The sequence below is a fragment of the Micropterus salmoides genome, unplaced genomic scaffold (genome assembly GCF_014851395.1).
Source record: "Micropterus salmoides isolate LMB-PRFRI ecotype aquatic unplaced genomic scaffold, ASM1485139v1 Ms_hic_scaffold_17, whole genome shotgun sequence".
Taxonomy (NCBI): domain Eukaryota; kingdom Metazoa; phylum Chordata; class Actinopteri; order Centrarchiformes; family Centrarchidae; genus Micropterus; species Micropterus salmoides.
The window spans coordinates 1,786,236-1,810,348 of NW_024040817.1; the positions used below are offsets into that span (position 1 = coordinate 1,786,236).

The 24,113-nt window shown below is 39.9% G+C and overlaps 1 protein-coding gene across 6 annotated transcripts in view; it reads left to right on the plus strand.

The window, feature by feature from the left end:
• LOC119906777 (collagen alpha-1(XIV) chain-like) overlaps positions 1–24,113 on the plus strand; it is a 516,646-nt gene that overhangs the window by 36,602 nt on the left and 455,931 nt on the right. For all 6 annotated transcript variants that reach the window (XM_038724122.1, XM_038724121.1, XM_038724124.1 and 3 more), the window contains 7 exons: positions 14,964–15,122; positions 15,362–15,481; positions 17,196–17,360; positions 18,488–18,649; positions 19,023–19,192; positions 20,613–20,739; positions 22,490–22,635. In XM_038724122.1, coding sequence (XP_038580050.1) covers positions 14,964–15,122; positions 15,362–15,481; positions 17,196–17,360; positions 18,488–18,649; positions 19,023–19,192; positions 20,613–20,739; positions 22,490–22,635 — 1,049 coding nt within the window. The remainder of the gene's footprint in view (positions 1–14,963; positions 15,123–15,361; positions 15,482–17,195; positions 17,361–18,487; positions 18,650–19,022; positions 19,193–20,612; positions 20,740–22,489; positions 22,636–24,113) is intronic.

The following is a 24,113-nucleotide window of genomic DNA, read 5'->3' on the forward strand; positions in this document are numbered from 1 at the left end:
TTATTTCAGCTATCTAATGGGAGGGTTTGAGTGAGTTATGAAGGGGTTGTAAAGAGGGTGGGTTTCCTTCTCACTAACCGGGTGCTGAGATCAGACAGTTGGGACTGGGTGGCGCCTGTTATTTTACTTGCATGGTAGATGAACTTTGCCTGAATATAATGCAGTCTCAACTTTTCTGACATTTCCTGAGAAAATATCTGGTCAAAGAACAACAAACACAGAACTAGGTTAATTTCATGGAAATTAAGGTCACATCAGGTCCAGTGTTCATCAATACCGACTTGTCGGTAGCAAGTAATAAAAATGTTTGAAGGTCATCCAGGTCAAAGTTATTCAAGTAGGGTTAAAATCAAGGGGAAGTGAATTTCAGTAGTTAGATGTGGAGCTGAATGAAGGTGTGAAATTGATTTTCTAAAACAAAGGTAAGCCCATTTATACGAGCCTGTTGTTCAGGGATTAGTATAGACATATACTGAGCATAAATAAACCAGTTAACCACCCAAATATACACTTAGCATTTTGTGGCTGAGTAATATTGCTGCATGAGTAAGCGCATTCCCATTTCCCCAATGTTGTAAAGCTTGTATAGCTTATTTTAGCCATGAACAAGGCTTACATCAGACACTTAAAACACATGGCTGAGATATGGGAAAGCCTTGACACACACAGGCCAGAGAGGAAGAAGAGGGACACATCTGCATTTACAAATAGCAACTCGATGTGATGTGAGTCTGCTATACCACAAAAAAAAGATGAATGATGAACCAATAAATCATGTGTGTAGGGCGCTGGGAAGGCCAGAGAGGATAAGAGATGTTGACTTAGAGAAATCGGAAAGGAGCGGTGGGGGTAGACGTAATACAGGCAAGGCGGGAGGGTTTCAGTGCAGCTGAAGCTCAATCACCTTCTATTTGACAATGTGACAGCCTCGTTTAGATGTGAGAGATGAGGGGATGCAGGGAGACAGATGGGGGGGAACAGGGAAAAAGGCAAAGTGGAAGCTGCTGCATGGAACTGCTCTTTCCATACGGTGGTCTGGAAACAGTAGGAAAAGGACAATATTTGCTTCATTTTGATTTGCACACTGCTGAATTTGCAGGCGAGTTAAAGGAGATGTTTGGAGAAGGTGCATTGTGGTGCAAATTGTCATTCACAAAGTCATTTATTAAAAAGCTCATGGACACACAAGTTGGGGGATGTGTGAGGGTGCACATTACATATCACTGCGACATTAGCCGTGTTTCCATCAATGTTTTTTTATGTGCATGTTGAAGTATCTCATTTGAAAAGCTTGATGGAAACTGCAAAATTCAAAAAAGAAATCCTTAATTTCTCAAAAACTTTTTTACGCTCGCTTGAGGTGGTTTTTGCCTTTGTCAAAAAACAATTAATGCGCTAAAAGAGAGATGGAAACACTTTTGCCGAATAAGGTGTGACGTAGCGAACTATTAACTCACGTCTGATCAGCTGTTTCCACTGTCGGCGTCTTGCCGGATATTCCCATGACATGTGGAGACAGCAGTTTGCCTGAAACACAGATCAATGGCCATCAAGTCCATGTGACTGGTTTTGTTTCTGGTTTGGAACGCATACGTCTTGTTTATAACAGCCATGTGTAACGCCAACTACTGACATTACTACGCTTGCCATAGCCTGGTTTATTCAAAACAGCTGATGGAAAAGCACATATTTTGCAATTATTTTTTTCTTTCTTTCTTGCAACATTTCAAAAGTCCGTCTACAATTCGCATGATAATTACATGGAAACATGGCTACTGATATAATCCAGTCTGTAGAGCGTGAGGATCAATAAGCTTACTTGTAGCGACACAAAATAGTAGGGATAGGCATTTAAAGCGACAATACTATTCAGTAGTCACTGGGAACTAGTCGACCATTCATCAGTTTAGCCTGGCTCATAGCTGGTAATGTATAGGCAGAGCTGATCTCCACACTTTATTTTAGCGCTGTGCCAACACTGGAGAGCGCAGTAGAGTATATAGCTAGTAACTCACAGTCAGGATGGCTCTGCTGAAAAAAGATGGTAGTGAGATGATGTGTTGGCCTTCATACTGTAAACAGGAACTTTATTTCACTGAACGTGCCACACACACTTTTTACTGACACCTGGTAGTGACCCGTTACCACCAGGCGGCAATAAAGGAAAGGAATATAACGTTTTTAAGACAAGACGATCGTCGCGTAACTGTTCGATTTATTAAAAAATTTGCAAGTCATGACCCATCCCTACAAAATAGGTCATGTACGTGTCTATGGAATAGGATTTGTTTGGTATAGCAAGATATCTGTTGGTCACAAATAGTTTTCTTTTGCTCTGACACACGTTTTTATCCTAGGCATGCTGTTGATTGCATTTTTCTTGCACATGAAGTGGGGTTTAGTGATGGTCTTAAACATGCATGCTTTTGTGGTAGGTCTTAACAATTTTAATGCATTGGGTGGTTGGACGATGTCAGGTAGGTGATGCTAGCCCAGACATAGAATTGTCTTTCCAAGATAATTTCTTAATTGTTGAAGCATATGAAGCTTGTGTCTATGACGGGCTTTTCAAACTGTTTTGTTCGTCTATTTTGTTTTATTGTATTGGATTTCATGTTTGTGGACCTTTTTTTAAGTAGAAGTAGGAATTTTACTAACATGCTAAACATTTATGCACAAGTGTGCCCAAGTGTTTTCTAACTTTTCTCAATTTAAACCAGTGACTGAATCGACTGAAATCTACTAGTGCTTAGATGAGTGTGTGGAAAACTCGTGTGCGGTATGCTGCTCAACACATTGTGATGTGAGATTATTTTCTTCCAGACTGTAAATGCTAAGCGTTATGCTACTAAATATCTCTTATATTCTTTTTTCTCCCTCCATGTTCTTCATTATCTCTTCTCCATCTCAGGAAAACCATCCAGTATCTGTCAGTGGCTGTAATTATTTTCTCCTTTTCTGGTTGTTTGTTTGTTTCAGTCTTTGTTTCCGTGCTGTAAACAGCTGGTTGACGTGAAGTTTCCCCTGGGTTTCAGAGCTGACTGTCAGTTTGTTCTCCAGATTCAACAGAGAGGAAAGACACTTTCTCTCTCTCTCTCACTGTATCTCCGTTATTTCCTTTTTTTCTTTTTATGCTCATATCATCTTTTGTGTTCTTTCACTTTGTCCTTTTCTTACTCATTTTCTTCATTGACAAGGCCTTTCTCTTTGTCTTTACCTTCTGTTTGACTGGCACATGAATTGTGTTCATCCTTGCCCATTTGTTTGAATGATAACATATTTTCTCAAGGCCATCATTCTGTCTATCTCTGCATCCTGTCATCTTCTTCTACCATATTGTCCCTCAATAACAAGGCATCTAATTTCCTTTTTGTCTTTCTTGTTTGTTGGGATTGTGATGGCAGTGGTCCCTTTATTGGCACACTCTAAAAACATTGCTTGTCACATATTGATGCTTGGCCAAGGCCCTTTGGCGTTGCTTTTAATGCCCTGGGTACCCCTTTAGCGTTTAGTGCATTTTTAGATGTTTAGGGCTCTATGGTCAAGTTAGCAACGCTTAGCAACAGCAAATATGCAACTTCCAGTAAAGTTTGCAACAATAAACGTCCGGTTAGCATTTCGAAAAATTGCCATTTTGAAACGGCACGTTATTAAAGTTGTGAAACGTTTATTTTGGTTAGGTTTAGGCACAATAAGTATTAGGTAAAGATTAGGAAAAGTAACTACGTATGTCAGTTAACACTTAAGTTAACTGACATCACTTAGGTCAATGTACGTAACTTGTCTAACTTAAATAAAAATATTTAATGTTGACTTTTTGTTTCACACGGGATACGAACACCACTCTCCTGGTTCACAGTCGGGGTTCTGGCCCTCCATCTACCCCAACCACCTCCTTACTCAGTCTTTTCTTTTAAATATCATATACCTACCTTTATAGTCTATGACGGGGTGGTGATGTCACAGTGGATAAGACTATACCTTTGGTGTGAGAGACCCGGGTTCAATCCCTCACTGTGACCCATCCGCCATTGTGTCTCTGAGCAAGACACTTAACCCCTCGTTGCTCCAGAGGCATGCGACCTCTGACATGTATAGCAACAGGGATCCCCAGTGCGTTACAAACTGACGCCGATGACCATGCGTCCATATGTGACTAGTCAGGGAGTGAGAACGGGTTGCTCTGGAGTAAAAGTTGGTCTCACAAAGGGATGGTTAAAGAACATACAACCACAGTAATCTTGACCAGCTTATTGCAGTTGAGATGAACATAAAACCTGTAACATGTCATGTTGTCTCCTTTGTGTTGTATGGAACTCGCACTGCGCCTTTGTCAGTTGCTCATGGTTGGTTGTGGTGCAGATATCCCGTCCACATGAACGTTTAGCATACTAAAGGAGCATGTTGTAAAAAAAAAAAAAAAAAAGGTTTAAATATCCTGTACTTCTGCTCCAACGCAAATACATTTCTGACTCTCATTTTCAAGTTATTATCAAAAAAGTCTATGGACATAAATAGTGGTTAATAGCAAAATGGCCATATTGTCACAGCACCATCTATTAGTGTTATTCCTCACATCATAATACATACTATCAGCCAAGATGATGTGATATTTCCATAATTTCTTTTCAGAATATACAACAAAAAGGCAGATGGAAACCTTAGTCATCTAGCGGGTTTTTTTTTTTTTGTTTACAACTTGTTAAGTGAATTCAGGAGAAAAAGAGCTGTGTACTGAATGCCACAAAGAATGACTCCCTCTCTGTTTCCTTTTTTCTGATGCTGCTGATTTTGTGCTCTGTGTGTGTGCAGACCTGTGGTTTTAGTTCCCCTTTTCTCTTCTCTCTCTCCCTCTGTGAATGGCTGTCTCTCTTGCACTCTCTCTCTCACACACCACAGAGTTCCTTTTCACAGCTCAGTGTGAACTCGGTCCCCACGTGGAGACGTACCTGTGAAAATAATGTCAACAAGTTCTCGCAGCACTATGTTGGTGGCAGGTGTCTTGTTGGATGTGCGACCTGTGCAACAGTGGGCCAGGTTTAATATCACCTTCTGACAAAGTTACATCACCTTCACAATTTCTACACCACTGTGCCTTATCTCCAGACAGCAGCCTAAATGAGCTCATCAGGTTCAGCTGAGAATGTCTCTCAAAGTGAAAGAAAGTTTTCTTGTTATGTCGTCACTTACATTTTATGAAGGCAGAAAAATTGATTTATTATACTACTACTAAATATAATATATATGGTTTTTATTAAGCCTAATTTAAGTGTTGTACTTTAGGTGGTCAAATTGTCAATATTTATTTTCCTTAGAAATATAACTTGAGTTAACATAACTAATAGTTGGAGAAGTATAAAATAATAATAATATTTGGAGCAGCAGCAGTGGCAATACTAGTCGTAGTAATTCAGGCAATTTGTCTCAACATGAATGAACAAATGAAGCTTTACTGGTCCTTATGAAACAAAGAAACAAACCCAGCAAGATAAATATTTATTCACTACAGTTATTACTACCTACCACCTCTTACAGTGGTTGGCATAAAAATGTTGTAGTGGCATTTGTTGTAGTAATAGCATTACACATTGTGTTCACCCTTCACCTCAGCAGAAATCACAAAGAAGAAGCTTTAATGAGCAAATCTTTGCTTGTCATCAGTCGGAGGGTCTGACTGTCTAAAGGACTGTTTGGTAGCCTGTAAGATACACAATTTGTAAATGTTATCTTGTATGAAAAAGTGTGGCAGGTGGTGATTCATTTGTCACTGAGAGATTTAATAAATGGAGATTTAAACCCAAAGGTTCAGCTAGTGCAGAAATTTGAAGATCTCACACTATTTTTTTAAAATGGTAGTATAGTATGGTAGTATATTTTGACAAGTTAAACAATTGTTTGCTGGTACGGAGATGATATTTGTGTGTCTTCATGACTGAGTTTTTAATCACTCATTCTGTCTGCTGGATTGAAGCCAAGACTGATTTACCTTCAACTGTGGGGAGAGATCCAAAAGTTACAGTTAGTTACTCCACGCTGTGTGTGTTTATTAACAAGCCTTACGTTTCTCTAAATAATTAGAACTTTTTAAAACTCAACCAGGATAAAACTGTGAATTTAGTCATAGGTTATAAAGCTTTGAGAGAGGGGTTGTAGCAACGGGTGTCGAGCAGGAATATAGGGGCATCATGAAGCCCACAACAACAGAACCAGATATAGATAAAGATTTTGGGAATTACATTATGATGTAAAAACTAGTGTTGAATCCGACTTTATCAGTCCCGATACTGATGCCAGGGATTTGGGTGTCAGCCAATGCCAAGTACCGATTCGATACCAGTGTAAAATTAATAAGCTGTATTCCTTGCTGTGAGGAAGAGACAAGGAATCATTCATCATGTGTAAGGCAACATTATGTAAGATTTGGATTATGTAATGTAAGTTATGTAAGATGTGATTTGGCGCCTCTACCAAGTTTAATTCACTGCTGTCCTAAATAAGGACGGCTGTACGTCCATTTATTATGATTACATTGTGATCAAAACATAGCAAGTCGACAACTTTGCTAACATAGCCAAAAATCAAGAAAGTGCAACAGCACAAGACATAGCAAGATTACTTGTAGGCTAGCTCGGCATCTGTCTTGCAGCCTTTTATTTCACGAAGCTCCTGTCTTGGTCGTTCTCTTTTTCTCTTCTTCACTTCCCCCTTCAACATCCTCTACTGTCTTTGCACCTCTGTCATTAGCTAATGTTTTACTCATAGAGGCTGCATGAGCTAAGTTGCCAGATCGCCCGCCTCTGGCTCAACAACATCGCCCCTTCCCCCCAGCAGCGCCATAATGTTGCTTGAACTTGGATGGCAAGCTAACCAGTACAGCTAGACCGCAACCATCGCAAGGAACGTTGCTGATGTCCGAGTGTGTTATCTAGTCTGCTAACACATGCAAACATCAAGCAAGCACAACAACGCAACACACAGCAAGCCAGCTGATAAGTTACTAGTCCCAATGAAAGCCTGGCATCTGTCCTGCATACTTTTTTTTAGCTTTTGGCTCACTCCAACAAGAAAAGGCCAGTCTTCTATTTACTCTTGTCCGGTCACTTGCTCCTTCACTTTCTCCTTTTCTCTTACTCTGACTTTTACTTTGGCTTCTTCGAAGCCGCTGCCATGAAATCTATGCTGAGAATACCGAGCTAGCTTCTTCCAAAGAACTTTTTTTGTACATCATATACTTTTAGCTTCTTCTCATAGCTTGCTAGCTGAAGAGAACAAACATGCTATGTTAGCTCTCCTAAATATTCGGGTCTAACTCTGTTTAAACCCGTGTTCTTGACCAGTTAATCACCTTGACAAAGCTTTCAGAGCTAAGAAAGTTTAGAACCATACCGCTATACAAATTGTCATGTAAATGTTGAAAATGTTTGAATTGCAGTGCAGAGGATCTGTTTACAGTGTGTGTGAGAAAATAACCTTTTGATTTAGAGCACCAACACTGTCGGGGCATCACGTAGTACACGAGTAATTGAATTGGGCACCTCATTATGATTCAGATGGTTTTACTAAATGAATGAGGTGTCACAAAACATCAAATGTGTTGTTTGCTCTTTTTTTTTACTGTCATGGTTTTTTTTTAACATGTAAGGAAACAGAAAAATGCTATTTTCGTATTTTCCCCCGTTGGTCGAGAAAGACAATTTTCCCATCAGTGATCACTGATTAAACAGAGGAAAAGTCAAATTTCCATCTCTACATGTGTCTGCTTGGTGCTAACCCTGCGGCTCGGGCACCGTTCTCACCGCTCAGTGCTTCATAACCAAAATCAGATTTAATCGCATGTCATACTGAGCCGTTCCTGTGTCATTATGGATTCATTTTGAGCATTCTTCTGTAAACAAACCTCTGTGCATAATAGTATTTAATGCATAATGCATTTTTTCAGTACGTGTCAGTGTGACTCCTTATACACACTGATTACACTTGGACCCAACAGTGTGTGGTATACAGTTTACAGGCTGGAGATGATATCTGATGATATTTATATTCCATGACAAATTGTGCTGATAATAGATAAAAGACTTACAAAACTGTATAGTGTATGTTACTAATGTAAAGATCTCTAACTTTGATAAAATTGTGGAAATGTGTTACCTTTTACTGGCCACCTGTTAGCTGCAAAATAAATAACAAACAGTACGATTACAAAAAAAGATCTAAGCTCAGAGATGTACTAAGCTGTTAAATACAAACACCTTATAGCAGGGTTTTTAATTCTTTGGGTTAAAATAGTAAGAAGTCTGGGCTGCTCAGCTCTTTTAACAGCCAGAAGGACATTTTCCTTTATAGATCTAATCTTCAGTTAGGTGTGTAGGATGAAAAATGGTTTCTGTGATCAAAATTACATTACATTAGGGTGCAGTTACCCTGACAATTTGACTTTTGCTCACTAGACGCATTCAGGTTTTCTTACTTTTCATACATTTACATACAAATGATTTACTGCCATGTCGGCTTCAACAACCTGAAAGCCAACTTTTTCAATCACAATCCCCAGGCTGAGACTTATAGTGGTAATCAGTAAATGGGAGTAGCTGTAAAGATGCCGTAGTAGCAGAGCAGGAGCACAGACATTTTTAAACTTTAAGAAAGCCTTGGAGACATGCAGAGTTAAACATTTTAGGATATTTTTTTTTTACAGCCACATGAAACCAGAGAAGCAACTCTTATATCTTTTTTTTCTTTCATCTTCTGCACTCTACAGTCATTTATTTCTTACTCCAAGACAAGGCCAAAATGAGCTATTATTCACAAGCTTTTCTGTCCTTGTTTAGATTTTTTTTGACAGTGATGAGGTGCATCAACTGTTAGCTTGTAACAGAGGCTCATCCAGCCAGATAAGTTCAGCATGTTGGAGTGGAACAGCTGTAGACTTCCTTTCCAGAGGGAGAACCGGCTCAACAACAACAACAAACACAGGATTTATTTGTATCCTATGGAGATTTCCACATTAAAAATATTTATGTAGCCTGACTACTTTTGTAGCATTGCAACACTTTGTGTCCTGCAAACTGTGCATATGGCAGCGGGTTTACTATTTAACTGTGACCTTTATTTTCCTGTGGAAGCTGTTTGTGCTGAGTGGGCTTGTTTACCGCACCACCAATCTTCACATTCATATTGTGAGACATTCTCGCACTTGGGAGCAGTGCTGAGCAGAACACTCCCTGAGAAGCTTCATTGGTGCAATTTGAAGCTCAGTGCCTTGCTCAAGGGCTCCCCAGTGACTGCTAATGTAGAGACATGTGCTGGTCATACTTTCTTTGTTTTATTTTCCTAGACCCCTTTTTTCAATGTGAATTTCAATATCTTTAGAACAAACACTGGTGTTCGACTCAGATTTAGAGATGTCGTTTGACCAGGATGACAGGAGACACGAGAGATTAGAAATGTCAGCCAGGGCTCAGCGGAATCTGCAGCTGCATCCTAACCAGCTTGCTCCTCTTTCATGTTTCGGAGAGAAATCAGGTGCTCGCTGTCATTAGCTTGAGATGCCAGTTGCCCACTTTCTCATTATGTCTAAGTGCAGAAAGCCGAGGATTTCCATCAAGGAGTTGCAATGTGGTCTTTTTGTCTCTGGGAAGCTAATTTAAAACATCTTTGATGCTCTCTTGAGAAATTTCAAATAAAAAACCTGGAGTAATATAAACCTTAATATAACAAAATAATCCGTAACTCTGAACCTTTCTGGAGCCTTATGCCTCATCCAAAATCAAGTAATGAGAATATATAGATGCACAGGATACAATAAAGCTTACAGGAATTGCAGAATGCAATTTAGTGAAATCAAAGATTTTATTTGGGCAGTTCTGCTTTATTTGACAGTAACCGTAGAGAGAGAGTGACAGGAAATGCAGGGGAGAGAGAGGGGATGACTTGCAGCAAAGGGCTAGGACTCCAACAAGGGCTGCTGCAGTAAGGACAGCCTTGTACTACTGTACCTGTTCAACTTTCCATGTGGATTCAACGTGGAAACCACCTGAGCTGGACATGAGAGCTATTCCACAAGCTGTCACGCTATCATGGAGCAATAGAATCAGGGGGAGACGACCTTATGACTCCCTGGTGTGTAAATTAGCCGAGCGTAGATAAATCTATCACATGGAAGCCCTGAGGTGTGATAGCTCACCTTTAACACGGCAGATATTGGCCTCACAGGTGCAGCTCCTTCCCCGTCGCCTCAAGCTGTTAGATTAGCCCTGACCTCGCCATGCCTCCTGAACGTTCGGGAGAGCAGAGATGTTGGAGATTTTGTGTTAGCGTCTCTCTAACCTTACTTTATTGAAAAGTAAAATGTCTTGCCTTATTCATACGAACAAAACTGAGGTGAAAAAGATTTCTCTGCAACTTTTGCCACCTAGCATAATAATAATCTACTGGGCTGATGTGTAGGGGAAACAAGACTGAGAAAGTAGCCTAAATAACCATTTGCTGGCCAATTTATTTTTGTGGACTATTGTGTTGACTGCTGTGGTTCACAGCTATACAGTATATGTAAAGCTACAATGTGATCACGTACATTTCTTACTTTATATGCATAATGATAACACAACTTTAGATTTTGTGCAGGTGATGAATAGAAACTCTTAAAACTGCAAGCAAAGAGCCTAGAAATCTGAAGTCTCAGTACCTTGCTTTATCCATTGACCAAGACTGAGCACAGCCTTTATCAACCTGGGGGCCCTGCTTGCCGTCATGAATATGTATGAGAATGCCAGTAAACAGAAAGGACTCATTAAAATATTGTTTAGCGGACTTGGGTCACGCCCTCTGTACGGTAATCTTGACCCTTGCTGTCTCGGGATGCGCCTCAAACCTGCACCATTTTGACTTTTCAACCTGTGGAGAAGCACTTTGCCTGAGGGACCTTTCTGCTAATAGCTGTGTGGTTGAAAAACCTGTCAACACCTAAGTTTCAGTTCCTTTTCTCCTCTTTCTTTCTCCTCCATCCTTGCTTTCCCCTCTCCACATTTCATCTTTCCTGTTTAAGCCTTTTGTCCCCTCCAAAGTACGAATTTAGTCAAGAGACGTTGTAGACAGGTAAAGTGTTGTGGTGTTACTTGTTTTTTTTTTGTCAACGAATCACAATCTCACGTCATTCAGTCACGGCTGAGGATCCGAGTTTGTCACAGCTTTGAACATCGATCTATGCAGGCTCACATTTCAGATCATATCAGGGATGTTTCTTATCTCGGAAAACAACACCAGAAGCAGCAACCAGCAGCAATAAGCAGGTTCCCCAAAGTGTGACAACGCATACAGCTAGTTCCCCACAAGGCATCATAAGTGTTATAGTCAGTGCTGTTGCATAAAAGTTCATTTGGCTGCTGTTTTATTTCATATACTCACATATGGCTCTGCAGAATGATGTGAAATTATGTGTTCTATTAACCTGCTGGGTTATGTTTGGATTGATTATTGTGCCATGATTTCATAGTTTGCTGAACTTACTGGGCAAATGAGAAACACCTGTAATCTAATTAACTGAACCAGTTTATGCCAATTAAGACATTTAGGAAAAAACTATTTATTTTTCAACAAAATCAGTTCACATCAGCAATTCTATGTTTTTCTTTTTTCTTCTTTCCATGGAGTCATACAGTGATTATATGATAACGTCATGTCATATATTTTACATTTTGTTAAATTTTAGTTAAACAAACAAGTCACTTGGTGGTTTTGATTTAGTCATTTGAAGTTTGTGTGGAGATTTGATGTCGTCTTTGGATTTTCACTCTCTTTGCTCAGTTCAGCCATAGTGTTTTATTACAGCTTGTGTTAACGATCACGCTCTTCTTTTCCTGTTTATTCCACATAAGTCATGGAAATTTAAATATACGGAAATCATGTGGATTATTTCTTTAAGCAGAGCCGTGTTTTCTTTCTTAACCGCGCCCATTTCTCTTGCTCTGTTCTGAACACTTTTTCTCTTCTCATTATCCTGTTTACTTTTATCTTCGTTTTTGCTCTTGTATAATTAATGTGTAGCTGTTAAGTGAAAATAGACACATATTGCAATGAAAGCATAAATAAGCAATACAACCGCACAGTGCTCAGGATAATATAAAGGCAGATTCAAGAATCAGGACAACAAACTCATAAAAAATAAGAAATAAAAGCAAACAAATGCCAAGAGGAGGAGAGAAAGAAACACAACATTGGTATTCACAGCAGTGTACTCATGTAGTTACACCCTTTAATATCCACCTGTCACAGCTTTTTCCATTGCGTCATCTTCTTTCTCTCTCTGTCCCTTTTCCCTTTTTGCCATCTGTCCAGGTGCTAGTATTTTCCCAGACGTGCTATTAAAAAGGAGGCTAGTGCTCTTTCACTTGGCGCTCAAAGGCACTGTTTTGCCCTTCTTGTATTGACTCAGAAACATCCTTCCTTTCCATCTGTAAATCTGTTTAAACCCTTCCTCTTCACAAGATCCGTTATTCAGGGTTTGTCACCTGTGTCTCCATGAATACTGATCTCAATTAACCTGCAGACATTTTGTAGTGCACACTTAGAGCGTGGCACAATGCACCAAAAAAGGTTCAGGAGCTCGTCCCTGTACTGTTCGCTGTAGCAAATATTGTGTTCTTAAACATGAGCTCGTTTATGGGCTCTTGTCAAAGTGATAAATGTGATCAGTAGATTTACTGATACGTCAATTTAACAAGCAACAAAACTAAAACATTTGCTGGTCAAAGCATGTCGAACGTGAGGATTTACTGCTTCTCTCCTTTTTATATGACTGTAAGTTGAATACCTTTTAGGTTTTTCCACTGCTTGCATGTGTACAGAAATGTTTCATGTAATTTCATGTAAACATTTGTCCTTTGGAAAGGTGCAGATGTCTTTTAGAGTGATTTGAATTTTGGTGTATTATGTAAATGTTCCCTTCTTTATCACAACAGTTTCAATATGAATGTTTCAGTTTGTCAAGTCTGTCTTGTGAAGCATCTCATGATCATTCAGGTCAGTTCAAAACAGTGAGGGACCTCAAGTTCAGTCAGTGATGTTACTTGACTTGACAGAACACATGTACAGGACTTTTTTACTTTAAAATATTTTTCATGGCAACTAGCCTAAATTTCTACATCGCTCACCACATGAACCAACCGATAATTAGCAACAAGCTCAAGGCTCATTCTTTCCAAAGCAGTGAAGTAATTGTGTGTCTTTTGTGTCACTGCTTTCATCTCCCCACTGAAGTCGTATCAGACAGCGGCACAGCGACTCTTTTGGTAGACCGAGAAAGGAGGTTTAAATTCCGACACTGTAGAGACTTGTAAGGAGTGATACGCTTCTTAGTTCCCGTCTGTGTTGAATGAATCTAATGCCCTTACAAATACACACAACCCACTTCACCTCCTGAGATGTTAAAACATGCTGCAACCTGAAAGAAATATTCTCTTACACATACATACATGTGGAGGATAAGAAATTGTTTGCTGGCGGGTGCAGATATACAGTGTAGGTCTCGCATGTATAGACCGTGGCAGCACCTTGTCAAGTATGTGTCAAAAAATCAGTGGCTGATACTCATGCAAGGAAAGTGGTTATGCTAGTTCTGCTTAATCTAGTGAGAAGGTAAATTATCAGCATTTTGTTTATATAATAAAAAAGACTTTATACCTTTTTATGGCTGCATGACTGAGTTTATTGTTGAAGAAGCTAGCAAGAGGCAGCTAGATTTAAAAAAAAATATAAGAAATCCCACTCTCTCCCTTCAGGCCTCCCTCCAATCATTTCATCCTGGCCTTATTACACTATACACTACTTAAAAAAGTAATTAAGTATGTGTCTCTCAAAATACTGGATGTGATAGGACTTGTTTTTTTTAACTACACGTTACTTGAGCTTTTTTTTGCTTCTATCACTGAACTCTCCCTGCCTATATTTGGCACAGGCCTTTTATTCCTTTCACGCAAAACTCTTGATCTGCAAAGAATTAGGCTATCAAATAACATATCAATCTTGAATCATTAATTTGATCTAGCTCCGAGAGACAGCACATCCAGGAAAACCTCATGCACAGAGACAACATGCCGGGAAATCTGAAGAGGCTCGGTGGGCTGTAAGAGGTTTTATACATCCAAAGAACTTCTATAAAAACCAGACCACGTCTAGACCTACAGTTATTTGTCCAAATGTTTAGCCACTCCCAACCAGTAAAAGGGACTCAGCATTTAATTGGGGCTCGGCTTTTAATTGAAGTTTTACTAAAACTACTGTAAAGACAAATCAACCTGCACTAAACGATTTGTGTCCAATAAATATGAAATAATTGCATTTATTTTCTATACCTTCATTTATCCCAATATAGTATTCTAATCATACATGTTCTTTTTCACAATACTTAATTTATAACAATAATTAATTCTGATTATTGGCTCTAATGGGATTAAACCCTGAACCCTTAATAATTTAATATTTTCCCCCACAGACACTCAAGCTCACAGACGATCCCAAAGTTCAGTGTGAAAGATAATTGGCTGATAGAAATATGGTCGTTTCCTAATTTGGTTGGCCTTTGGCTCACTGTGTGCTGGACTGACTTTTGTAAATGAACTGCTGTTGCCTCATTAGAGTCTGGTCTGTTTTAACACCCAGTAAACTGTTGAGACTAATGACAGAGTGGGCTGTTATTTTTCATCTGCTAATGCTAAAGTACCTTACTTCTCCGGGGATTAATTATACTGTGTTGAACTGAATTGGAATTAATGAAACACTTTGTAATACTTTGGGACAGAAACTGCACATCAAATTGTCCTACTTTTACCACAGCAGATTTATTGTGTGTATGCTGTAGGCGGCTGTGTACATGTTTTACATCCTTTTTTTTCATTTTACAATATGTTCCTGCACACCAAAAGTGGGCCAGTCTGATAAGTTCTCATTTTCTGCCTGTTTGTCTTTAGCATCAGAAGGGTTTATGTGTAAGACTCCGGCCATAGCCGACATTGTTATTCTGGTGGATGGCTCCTGGAGTATCGGCCGCATCAACTTCAGGCTGGTCAGGACTTTCCTGGAAAACCTGGTCAAGGCCTTCACTGTGGAGTTTGACAAGACTCGAATTGGTGAGGAGTTTTTAATGTCTGGATTTCTATTCTATATTCATATTTTTGGAGGATATATTCCTTTGAAATGCCTTATTTTGCCTCATCTTGACTCAAGTCTGTTGTTAGCAAATCAGCCTATTTTTGGGGGTGGGTATGTATAAAGTGAGCCACAAAAAACGTTTCTAATGGTGTAATGTTGCAGGCATGGACTGCAATAACCATGTGACTAGTCGCCTCAATATGACTTTTTTTTGCAGGCCTGGCTCAGTACAGCGGAGACCCCAGAATCGAGTGGCATCTTAATGCTCACACCACCAAAGGGGCTGTGATCGATGCTGTGAAGAACCTGCCATATAAAGGAGGAAACACACTAACAGGTATGATACGCTGCCAACTGAACCCGTCAACCAATCAATCAGTTTGACCATCATTCTCACCACTCACAGCAGATGAGCATTACGAGGAGCTCCAATGATATTGAGGCGTTGATATCATCCAACATTCATACAACTTTGTATTGACTGTAAACAAACTGCCAGCAGCTCAACAAGACTTACCACTTTAGATTGTGTCCGGTGTTGGTGTAAAGTTCAGTGGTACCAGGTCTGAACAAGAAGAACAGACAAACCAGTCCAAGGGGTCAGGGATGGGAGCAGAAGTCCACATCAGGCAGGGGTCGAGCAGGCCACATGCAGGTAGTAACAAAAGTCTGGACCACTATGGCTCAAGAATGAGGAAAAGTGGGCCGGTATATTTGCCACTGGGCTAATGAACGAAGTGGGAACAGGTGTGCAGATGGGCGGGGACGGTCATGTAATAGGGAATGGCGGGAACAGGGGTTACTGCTGTGCCAGGAGGGAGTGGCAGGATCTGAAATGACATGGAAACAAAGCAGGCAAGAGAATGTGAGAACTAAGAGTTTACTGACATCGTGACAGTTGGTTAACTTAGAATAGTCTGTTAGGGGTAAAGTAAAACATCAGTAATGTCAATATTGGACCCAACAGTTGTTAACACAACACTCTCTCAATTTGTCTTCTTCCTTACGTACAATTGTGTTTTTTGAGTCCCTAAGTGCATTCACACTGACAATTGTGGCAAAACGTATTGTTTAACCACTGAGTACCAATGTACTGTTGTCAGATGGAAGCCATCATCATGTTTAATGGGTGAATTTGGCAGAAATGCTCTGTCCAGTTGTGATTCAACATAAAAAAAAGTAAAAGCAGCAATCACATGTTGGGGTAATTATTTCCGGTAAGTGCACAACAGACAAGCTCGAATTGAGACAATAGCCTGTCAAAATTCACGCACTACACAAGTACACAGTGTACTACATGGGAGTATCCGAATTGAGACACGGCATTTGAAAAAAATTGTCGAGCTACTTTAAACCCATCATGTTCGTCTTTGAGCCAAGACATCGTAATCAGTCATTTCAGCTGTCCTCACTACACCTCAGAGGGAAACTGTAATCATACCGTCAGCCAGAACTCAACTTACTCTAACAACTATTCTTTAAAAAAGTACTTTAAGTGATTCTAATTTTCTGCTGACAGTCATTTTTACCAGTAGATGTAATTTTGTCCAGCAAATGATGAATACAGCATGTCAAAACAAGGAGAGGGAAAATGGGAAAAATAAATTATTTTCCAGGCTTCTACAGCACATTGTGATTAATTTCAAAGATTTAAAACACTGCATGTTACGAAATGGCTTACTTCTATTTTGCATTTAGCTTTTGTGATTATTCTGATAATAAAAACTACTGTTTTCGTCTTAAAGTCACTTTATTCTTAAATATAGTTTTAGTTTCTGCACACGAGCGATGTATCACGTAGTTTCCCTTCTTGGGCTGCAAGCTTAAACCCTGCTGAATGCAACAAAGCTACAACACATAGTGCATTTAAAACATTTTAAGTAAGCAATCACGAAATAATCATGTCATTAATACATGTATTTTTTAGTAGAAAAGTTTCGAGTTTTCTCATGTTTCTTTGGTTAAATCTTTCTTTTACCTGACATAGCCAGTTAATTGTAATATTATCTTTGTCACTCTGTATTCACTGTATCCTGTCTCTGTCTGTCCAGGTCTGGCCCTGACCTTCATCCTGGAGAACAGCTTCAAACCTGAGTCTGGATCCAGGCCCGGCGTTCCTAAGATAGGAATCCTCATCACTGACGGGAAGTCACAGGATGATGTGATACCACCTGCACAGAGCCTGAGGGAAGCTGGGATAGAACTCTTTGCTATTGGTACGCTCCACCACCAACACTAAGATAATCCAGAAGAATAACAGGAATAGTTATATTTAGTTTATGTTTATTGAAGACATCAACATGGGGATGGTGGTGCTTGAAAAATGTATTCAACAATTCCACTAGACTTTGTTGCTAAAAAGCCAAAAACTGGTCACGTCATTGCTGGATTGAATTGTATTTTGAAAAGAACGTCTTCCTTTGATTTTTCTTCGACCCACGGTCTTTACAGATTGATGCTTCAGATTCTTTGATTGCGGCTCTGTTGATCTTCATAGGCTAGACACAACCATTACAGTGAAAGACGTAGTTTCTATTCCTTTGTAGTCACAGTGTAATTTCAACGTTTCCACAACAGTCTCTGCTTTTGTTATGTAACAGTAGCACTGCCTTCAATTTTGATAATAGGTTAATCATTCCACTGATTCATTCGAAAGAATACCAAACAGCGTCTCAGATTGCTGCTGTTTTTCTTCTGTTTAATATCATTGTACATTGAATATCTTTGGACTGTTGTGGGAAGAAACTTTTTCATTATTGAGAGCTTAATCAATAATGAAAACAATCATTATCATTGTTTGCAATCCTAAAAACATAAAGGTGAGTCATTGTTCACTGTGACGGATTTCAATATCCAGAAGTTGATTTTCATATTCTGCTGAAATGAACTGAAACAAATGAATTTCTGAAAGGAAGGAAATCCATCTTAAATCTTAGTGTCCCTTGGACACAGTCAGCAGGGAAGATATCCTTGTTTTGGAGTTATTAGACTAAGACTTGCAATACCACAGTTGTGTTTATTTAACAAATTTCAGCTTGTAAACCTTCATTATAGAGTAATTACTTAGCTTTTTAGGAGAGCACACATTCAAGGGAAGGCTACGTGAGAAGACCTGAACATGGATTCTAATTGTCAGCACTCAGGTCAACTTAATATGATGCATTCATTTGCATCACAAATTAATTTTCCCTTTTAAGTAAATTAAGACTGTATATATTCATCGAATTGTTGCATCATCAAAAACTTATTTCAAACACCTTTCATGTCGCCACTTTGTGTCAGTCGGCTTACTCCATCTCTCAGTGTACTTCTCTCCGTCTGTCTCTCTCTCTCCTCTCTGCAGGTGTGAAAAACGCTGATGAGAACGAACTTAAGGCCATCGCCTCACCACCTGAGAAAACTCACGTCTACAATGTGGCAGACTTCGGCGTGATGAGCGACATCGTGGAAGGCCTCACCAAGACCATCTGCGACCGAGTGGAGCAGCTCGACAAGCAGCTCAAAGGTTTGAACAGCAGCTCGTTTCAGCTGAGAGCTATGACAGGCTGATACCACAAAGACACTACAGGCAGCTCGTACTGTGATTACACTGGTTATAATTATGACTACAGGAGATCCCCGAGCAATAAAACCCAAGTCCCCATCTAATAATGTAGCAAACTCATCTAAGTTACAACGTGCCTCCACCTTTATGAAACCTATATATACACATGCTGTTTAAAATACCAGGTAAGCATTTACAGCTTGTCATTTTCAAGTTTGCACATACAATGCGATTGTTTCATCTCTCAGCGTTTGCCATCCAGTGTTTATGTAAATCCAACATGGAATGAATACAGAATGTGCTTTCTTTTTCTTTTACTGTGCTTTTTCTCCAGGCGGAGGAGAACCTGCTCCCCCGTCCACCTCCGTGGCTCCGCCCCGCGACCTGGTGACATCTGAGATCACGGCTCGCAGTTTCCGGGTGAGATGGACCCACGCACCAGGCCAGGTGGAGAAATACCGCGTGGTCTACTACCCAGCCAGCGGGGGACAGCCAGAAGAAAAGGTATCTGGATTTTTTAAATCATAAAGACATGCATGCAAATGAATCATATTTCCTCACATGTTGCATCATTGCTGCATTGCTGCTTCTGTTCTTTGGCTCCAGCTGTGAATCTCATGCTTCTTTGCCCATGGTTCTTAACAGTATTTGTGAAGCTTGTTTTACAGTTATTCTGCCACAATGAACAATACTTCGAGTTAATGTTTTTAATCCAAGCTTTTATTGGAGTTGTCCAACAGAATTTAAATTAATCCAATCAACTGGTTATTAAGTGGTTCATCTGTTTCACTGGCACCTTATCGATGACAAGAGGAGGTTTCCTTTTGTCAGCTTAATTGGTGGAACTTTGCTCCTGATTTCTCAGCAGTAGGCAAACAAGATACTGAGATACTGTTGTAATGGCAGCACTTTAATTAAGGCGGCTCAGTTAATCCTTTTAGGGTCAATTCCGCAAAGTTAAATTAATTCCTCAAAGTGATTTGCATCATAAATAACAATTCTGCAGAGTTGAGTAGTTGTGGTACCCCCACAAGACATCAGGAAAGAATCTGAAATAAATATATGCAGTTTGTGGTGCTGTTGAATTGCTTTGTGGTCACACTGACAGTTCTTTCTATTATTTTGTCAACCCCATTTTTATCAATGAGGAAAGGCTAAATAATAGAAAAGCCTATCTGTAAACTGCTTCCTCCAAAATTACCCTACAGTTGAATTAACACTTCATGGAGGTCTGTTGAGCAACCTAGTAAACTTGCAACTGAGTATATTTTGTGGGTGTTTCCCCCGGTGACATAACTGTGAAATATCTTCAACCTGTGCAGAAGTCTCCCTACCTGTGTAACAACACATACATGCAGTGCTGTAATTTCCTGAGTTGATATTTTTAAAATTGTACAGTTATTTTTATCCAGTTCCTCTTTGATGTTTATTACAGCTTGGAACTGGATCGACCCGGTTTTCCCCACAAGGAAAACAGAGGTTTCATCAAAGCTAATCTGATTTAGTTACACTCAATTTAAATCTCCTTTTGGAGAAGAGCTGAATGCCTACAGCAACATGTGGTGTGTTTTCAACCGTGCAATATGCGGATGCCTAATAAACAGAAGCTTTTTGAATATTTTAATGCTTTTTGATATACAAAGTGCTGCTGTTTGTTATAAAGTGAGCACAAAATCAGAGCTAATTAAAGATATTTTTAAACAATAATGGTATCAAAGATTTAGCCCCCTGAGCACACAGCTGAAATGTCTCACAGTAATGAACATGGCAAACAAAGCTGGTCTGTATAAACCTGAGCTGACTGACATAACATTGTGAAAGGTTTCACTGTAGAAATACTAAATAAGACTGGAAGATGTTCATTTTTGAGTGTAAAGCAATGTTGTAGCATCCAGGCTAAGGCCCATTTTGCTCTGTCCTTAAGGTGGTCCAGGGAACAGAGAACAATGTGGAGCTGAACTACCTGAACTCGCTGACGGAGTACCAGGTGGCTGTTTTCGCCATCTACCGCAGCTCTGCCAGCGAGGCCCTGAGAGGAAGTGCTACCACCTGTAAGTTTACATGTTATATAAGGATACAATGAGGACATGGGGGAGTTGTTGGGGGGGCATGCAGGTGGTGTTAGAAATACAGTGAGGTGTAGTTTTGGCTTTAAGAATCACTACTGCAAAAGAGTAAGATCCTGTTCGCCCCTCAACTTCCTGCAGTCTCTTATGGAGGGATTCGCAAACTTTTCCTCTGCATTTTGGGAAATGTCGTCCCTCCGTAATGTCTCGTTCCTCCAAAAGGAGGTAAACAAATCATCCTGCTGAACTACCAGCACCACTTCTTCACTCTATCACCCTGTAGAAAAGTTATCATTAGCTTTTTCTAATGACCTCACCCAGGACCTGTTCTTAATTTTTGATGAGCCCACGTTCCCTCAACCATCTGCTTACTCATTCATTTCCTAATTGTCTAAATTGTTGCGATCTTTGAAGCAGAGGCTCCTGGAGTTCTTTCACTAATGCAATTCTGATTTTCTGCATTGCAATCGGGTCTTTTTCTGATATGAGTCAGTCAGTATTTCTGATTAATGAAACATTTTAGGCTGCCAGACTGTTAGAGCTGCAAAAAATATCTAAACATGACATATCCAGGTATTAACAGGAGGATGTTAAATACACAAAACAAGTACACTAAACTATAAAGGTCCCAACATTTTTTTTATAAACTTTTATAAACTTTCCCTTTATTTTGCTCTGAAGGAATTGAAGATACAGCACATAGTCTGGACACTCAGTTCAAGAAAAGACACGCATGGCCAGTTACAAGCACAGCATATTTGATAGAAACACTGATCGAGCAGCAGATATGTGTCGTTCTACAACAGAAGACACTGAATGTGGGCCATAAAAAGCTACACAGGTGTTCCATTATGCATTCAAGGCCTGATCCTCCACCTCTGACAGGACTCCTGCGGTGAGCTCTAATTCTGGTTTTGTTGCCTGAGGCCACCGTCACGACGTCTGAAACGCTGAACCAGAGCCCGGCAGCATTCTCCGGCCCTGCGCTCGTTGATGAATGACGGAGGAATCCTCCCTGTCGGTAGAGGATGAATGCTAAGTTGCGAGTCGACCTTGTACCAAAGTTAATGGGGTTTGGCTGCTGATATTGAGCTGCCGCTGCTGGTTGAAGTGGACTATCTGGCTAAGGCAACAAATAAAACGTGCCGCTAAATACTGATTGTGGGATGTTGTGCTCTATCTGTGAGGATATAGAACAGATGAAGAAAATATGTAAGAGTAGAAAGTGAGGTTTTGATATTCTAATTTATGACAAAATGAATAGGAAATTAATCCTGTTCATTTTTAATTAAATGAAAATGGAAAGTAAATGAGTCTGTATGTTAAATTAAAAATAATGTCAAAAGCAGACCCGCGCACTTCACTAGCAAATAAAATGTAGACGATCATTTGAACATTTTGATTGCAGATGTTGCTGTTGCTGTTTTTTTTCTCTTGGGTATGAGATCAGAGAGTAACCTGATGACACTGGCTGAAATAGATTCGGCCAGACTTTGATGATTTAAACATATTAAAGCAGAAAATCTAAAATAAAGTCCAAGACAAGCTGTGTTTTGTTTTCGAATTCAATGTGACAACATCTGACAATAATATCTGTATGAACATGAAATTAACATTATTTTTGGGTGAAATAATGAGTTTTATTTTATTCAGCATATATTGTTGTGTTGTGTTTAAAAGAAGTCTTACATTTGTTCTTAGTTATTCAACAGAATACTGTGTTTGTGACCCGCAGTGGCCCTGCCCACGGTGAACGACCTGGAGCTGTTTGATATCACTCACAGCACCATGAGGGTCCGCTGGAAGACCGCCGCCGGGGCTTCTGGGTACATGATTCTGTATGCCCCGCTGACTGAGGGAGACCCTGCAGACGAGAAGGAGGTGAGTGTGTGTGTGGAGAGTAGTCTATGAAGGGAGGGAAGGAACGGTACAGGATTTCAGGAGCTAGACAAAGTAATGGAAACAACATCACAGCTGTATATCTGCTGGATGATTCGGAGCAGGGCGAGTCTTTGCTGAGCATCGTTGATTTGGATCATGACTGCATCATTTCTGCACCATAGGATCCCATTCCTCCTGTGAATCAGATTCAGTTTTGAATCATACTGCATTGCAGAGGTGGTTTTAACACATCAACACATCGACCTCCAGTTTTTCCTTGAGGGAGCCTTTTAAAAACACATGTGAATCTGTCCAAACCCACTACCATCTAATTTATTCACATCCTGATTAAACAAAACGTCTGCATCAACGATGTAAGGTCAGCATACTGGCTGCCCCGTTCTATACAGGCTTACTTCAAGCTTCACACCTGATCCAAGTTAAATAATTGCAACAAACACACCCAAGTTTCACAGAACAAAAACCTATTTGAAAGAGCTTTTCAAAGTCAAAGGACAAGTTTATTAGTGACACAATGTCTGGTTACTGACCTTTGTGACGTGATTTAATTTTCTTAAGCACCTGTCTACCTAGTGTGCACATATTATTGTGTGAAATAAATATTTTAAATATCTTAGAACATGTTGTAGATGTCCTTGTGGTTTTACTACTTGCACTTTCCTGTTGGATATGGAAGAAGAAATGACATGACTGTAAACGTCACTTTTGACTCTTTTTCAGTCAATAACTATTCGAGTGTCTGTCTTTTGTATATCGAGCACATTATCCTTTATACCCTTTATAAAGCTCAGGAAGTGGGGATAGTGGGAAAGTGAGGAAAATAACAGCGAGCGATGACATTCAATTGGCACTCAGTTGAAGTAGTTAGCCAAGAAATGTTTAAAAACACCATAAAATCAAATGATAGAGGAAACTAGCCACAGCTACAGCTTTTCAAGGCAACAGATGAGAAACTCTAAGCAACTTTTCAGCTTCCTGATGGTGCATGATCCAAAAAACAAAACCAAATGCACTACCCTCAGTGTAACATCACTTTGATTTGAAAACTGTTAAATGGCCAATCAGAGGGCACAACATAAAGCAAAGCTGGAGTTGGAGATCAAAGGTAAGAATACAGAATATTGAAAATAGAAACACACCTCTAGGCAGCCACATACTGAGACAAGCATCGACAGGTAAGAAACTATCTGACAGTGCAAGGGAGACGAGGTAGAGGAGGAGAGGTGTGAAGGGCACAGCCAGCCGTCTGAATCCTTCCTTTTCCCAGTGGACCTCATTACGCCTGCCGTCACATCCCTCTGTGAGCAGAAAGCAATAAAAACAATTTAGGAAGGAATTCAGAATCAGGATGGATGCTCTCAGGTGGTGAGAATAAGCCTGGCTCCCAGGCGCTACTCTCAGTGCCCAGGTTTGGCTGGCTCGTACGGCTTCCACTCGTGGGCCATGTGGGAACTGGT